Raw genomic sequence first — 5021 nt, 5'->3', positions numbered from 1 at the left:
ATCTGGAGAGGAAGGAAAGCACTTCCTGTTTCCAGGGTCAATAAGAGACACGACACAGAAGAACCACCAGGGGCGGCAAATGCAATTCAAAACAGATCTGGTTTCAGAATGATTATTAATTACAAAAGTTGTGGTTTTAAATATTAGTAGCTATTAACAGTTTGTCTGGGCGAAAAATGCAAAAGAAGCCTAATTTTGCGTTTCAACGTGTTAACAATCAGGGAGATAAACTCCTAAAAAATACGCAATAGCTAAGATTAGTCTGAAAGGTATTTTGTGGCAGCATTCAGACGTGTTTCAGCTTGTGTCTCATTAATTGTCTCCCAAAGGACACATTCTCTTCACCATCTGCTCTCATTAGTATTTAAGAAAAGTACATTATGAACCCAAAGTGGTTCTTGGTCAGGTGCTGAGGGATCAAACTGACTTAGATGTGTGTCTCTGGAAATAATTGTCTTAGTAACACCCAAAGATATGTGGACACATTCAAGTATAATTACAGATAATAACAATATACATCATAAACCAGCAGAATATTTAAAGCATGTCATATGGTGGAGATCCACCAAATCCGGCTAACGAACAGAAAGACGTTGCAGAACCCCCAACGGTCCGGCAGGTGGAAGAGTCTTGGTTCTGGCTCGGCTGTTTTCAACATGGCAGCCGGGTGATGAACTTTGTTATTTCACAGGTAAACAGTACACGAAAAAAATGTTTCTGAAAACATTTAGGGCGAGAAAGAGGCCACGCAGTAACAGAATATTGATTCATGTTTGATCAGCATGTCCTAGTTTGACAGTTACAATACTTTGTTTTTATTTGTCATTATACAACAGGGTAGCACTACGGAATTTAAATTATACTCCCAATTTGCGACAACTGTAATATATTACTGTATTATATATTATTTGACAGTTTGATCTGAGTTTTGCGAGTCCACTGCCTTGCGATGGAAAAACTTAATTTGCATAAAGTGGAGGTTGAGTCGTGATTATGCAGATTTTGACCCGGCGGACGTTCGGTCTGTCGTATCCAACGTTCTGCCGGCTCTCTCGCTCTTCATAGGAAATGAATATGACCCGTAAACTTCACATACGTCTCCACCACTACACACACCTCTGTCTTGGACAGTGATGTCAGATCCTCTCCCTAAAGGGCCAGTGTGTAGCATTTCGGGGGATCCATTAGAAGAAATAGAATATAATACTCATAACTACGTTTTCTTTAGTGTGTAATCACCTGAAACTAAGAATCGTGTTTTTGTTAGCTTGGATTGAGTCCACGGTGGACCGGTCTCTGCTGGAGGATCTGGGTCTGTCCATGATGGACCGGTGTCTGCTGGAGGATCTGGGTCTATCCACGGTGCACCGGTCTCTGCTGGAGGATCTGGGTCCGTCCACGATGGCCCGGTCTCTGCTGGAGGATCTGGGTCCGTCCGCGGTGGACCGGTCTCTGCTGGAGGATCTGAGTCTGTCCACGGTGGACCGGTCTCTGCTGGTGGATCTGGGTCTGTCTACGGTGGACCGGTCTCTGCAGGAGGATCTGGGTCTGTCCACGGTGGACCGGTCTCTGCTGGTGTCTGAGCTGAAGGAGGTTCTGGTGAACCTGCATGAGTTCATCTGGTTTCACCAGAATCTGACCCGGTGGCTCCGATGACGAGCATCAAGAAGAACTCTATAGAAACAGACCATCTTCTCTCTGATGGTCTCTTTACTGATGGAGGTCTGATAGAGGATCAGGACTACACTGATACTGGTTCAGGACCAGGTAAAAGTTCCTCATAGTAAGTACAGTACTTAAGTAAGTAACTGTTAGTTACATTCCACCTGACATGTAAAGAAAGTTTTTCAGTGAAAGTAGAACACGGAGTCCCTGATAAGAGACTCGGGGCCACAGGAGGAGGACGAGGAGGACGAGGGTTCAGTGAAACATCTCCAGCATCAAACCAAACAAACAGAGACACTGTACAGACAGTGATGTTGTGTTTGTTTTGCAGGGCCAAGGAGGCGTGGCCTGCAGTACATATTTGAGGACAGACACACAGACGGAATAATCCACAAGAAAGTAAGATGTCCTGCTGACTGCTCAGTGAGGCTGTGATCAAGTGATCCTGTGATGGAGAACTACAGTGTAGACGACTTCTTTCAATTTAAAGAGAAGAGCACGATGTCCAAACCTACTCACCTTCACTGGTGAGAAATCATGTTTTATTCTTGGTAAAATAGTATTCTGATGAGTCCGTAAAAAAACCTCCATAAAAGTGAAAGTCTCCAGGTTGGATGTTCAGTTTTGTTGAAAATGTTTCTTTATTTCTGTCCATGCTAAATACTTCTTCTTCTGGTGTTTTTTCTGTCCATGCTAAATACTTCTTCTTCTGGTGTTTTTTCTGTCCATGCTAAATACTTCTTCTTCTGGTTTGTGAGCTTGGTGTCACGGTTGAGGACCAGAAACCTTTGTGTTTCACACAGCAGATGTTCCTCTTTGAATCCACAATGTTGTATGTTGCGTTTTTGACCGAATCTTGATGAAAACATTGGTTCTGTGAGCTCTGCGCCAGCATACTACAGCACAATACAGGATTTAAGATTAGTAACGCTTTTTGGTACAAATTGCTACCCTACCTAAACTTGTTATGCAACTTAAAAATAGTAACATCAGCCCATGTTACGCCTCTTTTTAAACGGCAGGAGTGGAAAACAGTCGTATTTGTTGTGTTATGGTTTGAGAATGATGAAGACGTTGCTGATCCTTTCAGTCCAAAGTTTAGTGAGTTTAGTGACTACTTTCTGATGAATGTCTGTGTTTCCATTTGGGTCTAAAGACCTGCAGACTGACGAGGTTTGCTGGTGTTTGATCGTATTTAGGAGGAAAGTATAATAAGAGCGTCTGTCTCCACAGTAACTCGCCCTTTAAGTGATTGATGGTTATTTATTTGTACTTTGGAACGTGACCGCCCTGAAACAAAAGACAGAAACTCTTCATGAGCTGAAAGAGCCAAAAGCATTTTACATTCAGATTGTTTTCCATCCAAAGATGCACTCCATGGTTCCCTCTGTAGATCTATAGAGCTGCATATCTATAAACATCTCAGTAAAAGTGTTTGATTTACGTCAGAGGGTATGATTTATATTTAGTTTCATATTTATTCTCATTATTATCTTCCCAAGAATATCGTTGCCAGTGTTTTGGTTCATTTAGTTAATTTAGTAAAAAGGAAAAGAAATAAGTTTAATAAGACCTTAAGTAAAGAAGTAAATCATCATTTCAAGTGTCTCTCTCTTCTATTGATCGCCCTCTCAGCTTTACTTCTATTGATACCAATCACACAGAAATGCTCTGAACTCATCACTAGAGTACTGCCTTGTGTTAGAAATCAATCAACGACGGTCAGCCATGCAAACTCCTGTACTGTCAGACTTACTTTTACTTTTAATATATCTGTCCGTCTACGATGGATCTCAGAAGTGTCCAGTAAACCCAGTTCAACCTGTTGTGTTGCAGCAGAAGAAATACATTCAGCAGAAAGCGTCTGCGGGAGTCCTTACAGGATGAGAAACATCTGTCCTGTTAGAGAAAGCGTCTGCGGGAGTCTCTACAGGACGAGAAACATCTGTCCTGTTAGAGAAAGCGTCTGCGGGAGTCCCTACAGGACTAGAAACATCTGTCCTGTTAGAGAAAGCGTCTGCGGGAGTCCTTACAGGACGAGAAACATCTGTCCTGTTAGAGAAAGCGTCTGCAAGAGTCCTTACAGGACTAGAAACATCTGTCCTGTTAGAGAAAGCGTCTGCGGGAGTCCCTACAGGACTAGAAACATCTGTCCTGTTAGAGAAAGCGTCTGCGGGAGTCCTTACAGAACTAGAAACATCTGTCCTGTTAGAGAAAGCGTCTGCAAGAGTCCTTACAGGACGAGAAACATCTGTCCTGTTAGAGAAAGTGTCTGCAAGAGTCCTTACAGGACTAGAAACATCTGTCCTGTTAGAGAAAGCATCTGCAAGAGTCCTTACAGGACGAGAAACATCTGTCCTGTTAGAGACGTGGGTCCTAAACTTCTTCTCTCAGGGTTTCCTTCTGCAGATACAAATATTTCATGAATACTGTCTGGTATTAAAGGGGGAACTCCAGGGACGTATTATTGTATTTCTATTCACAACCTGAGGGACAGATGTTGAAATGGTCAGAATGTAGACGGTGGAGTTGGCAGAATGTGAGCTGCGGTTCACTCGTCTGTTTGTGTTTCAAAGGTCCGTGTTGACTCTCCACCTCATGCAGGAGGCTCTGTTTACTCTGATCACTGTGTCTCAATACCAACCAGAGTACATCACAGTCAACAGCTTAGTTAAATCAGCATGAGTTAAATCATCCAGCACTGACTGTTGGAGTATTCATGAGTATTCATTGTACTTTAAGGAATCATATAATATGAACACCAAGAGAGTAATGAGGGACATTAAGTACGATAACAAGAGATTCATTAGTACTTTGTTAGAATTTGGAGACAGATTGATAGTCTTCATCAATAATTATAATACGATAATATATTCTTAAATGTGCCATTTTATTTTTGGGCATTTTAAGTACATTTTAATAAAGATACTTGATGAAAAGTCTGCAGGAAGCTGCAGAAAGTCACCTGTTGTTTTTACACAACATGCATGTTAATTAGTGAGCTTCGTGGGCAGTGAATTCTTTCACGTCTTTATGCTAAGCTAGGCTAACCACTCTCTGACTGATTTCTCGATTTCCCAGAATGTTGCACTGTCCCTTTAAGGTTTGGACTTACAGGCCTGCAAATGTATCATGACAACGAGGGTCCTCACAAGGATAGCTGTGTAATTGTGTGTGTGTGTGTGTGTGTGTGTATGTGATAGAAGTGTGTATCTGTGTATCCTAAAGGGACAGAGAGACAACTAGATTGATGTATAATCACTGAGAGAGAAACTTTGTGTTTGTTGACTGTCTTTGCACACACAAGATCACACACACACACACACACACACACACACACACACACACACACACAC

The 5021-nt window shown here is 42.1% G+C and overlaps 1 protein-coding gene across 2 annotated transcripts in view; it reads left to right on the top strand.

Annotated features, from left to right (window-relative positions):
* The first annotated feature begins 2023 nt into the window (after window positions 1-2023).
* The window catches only part of gramd2b (GRAM domain containing 2B), a 20175-nt gene continuing 17177 nt past the window's right edge, over window positions 2024-5021 (top strand). For both annotated transcript variants that reach the window (XM_031878924.1, XM_031878920.1), the window contains exon 1: window positions 2024-2192. In XM_031878924.1, coding sequence (XP_031734784.1) covers window positions 2116-2192 — 77 coding nt within the window. In that variant the 5' untranslated portion in view covers window positions 2024-2115. The remainder of the gene's footprint in view (window positions 2193-5021) is intronic.

This window comes from Anarrhichthys ocellatus, unplaced genomic scaffold (assembly GCF_004355925.1).
Source record: "Anarrhichthys ocellatus isolate YVR2014 unplaced genomic scaffold, GSC_Weel_1.0 scaffold210, whole genome shotgun sequence".
Taxonomy (NCBI): domain Eukaryota; kingdom Metazoa; phylum Chordata; class Actinopteri; order Perciformes; family Anarhichadidae; genus Anarrhichthys; species Anarrhichthys ocellatus.
The sequence above is the reverse complement of the archived record's forward strand: the minus strand, read 5'-3'. Positions and strand labels throughout refer to the sequence as shown.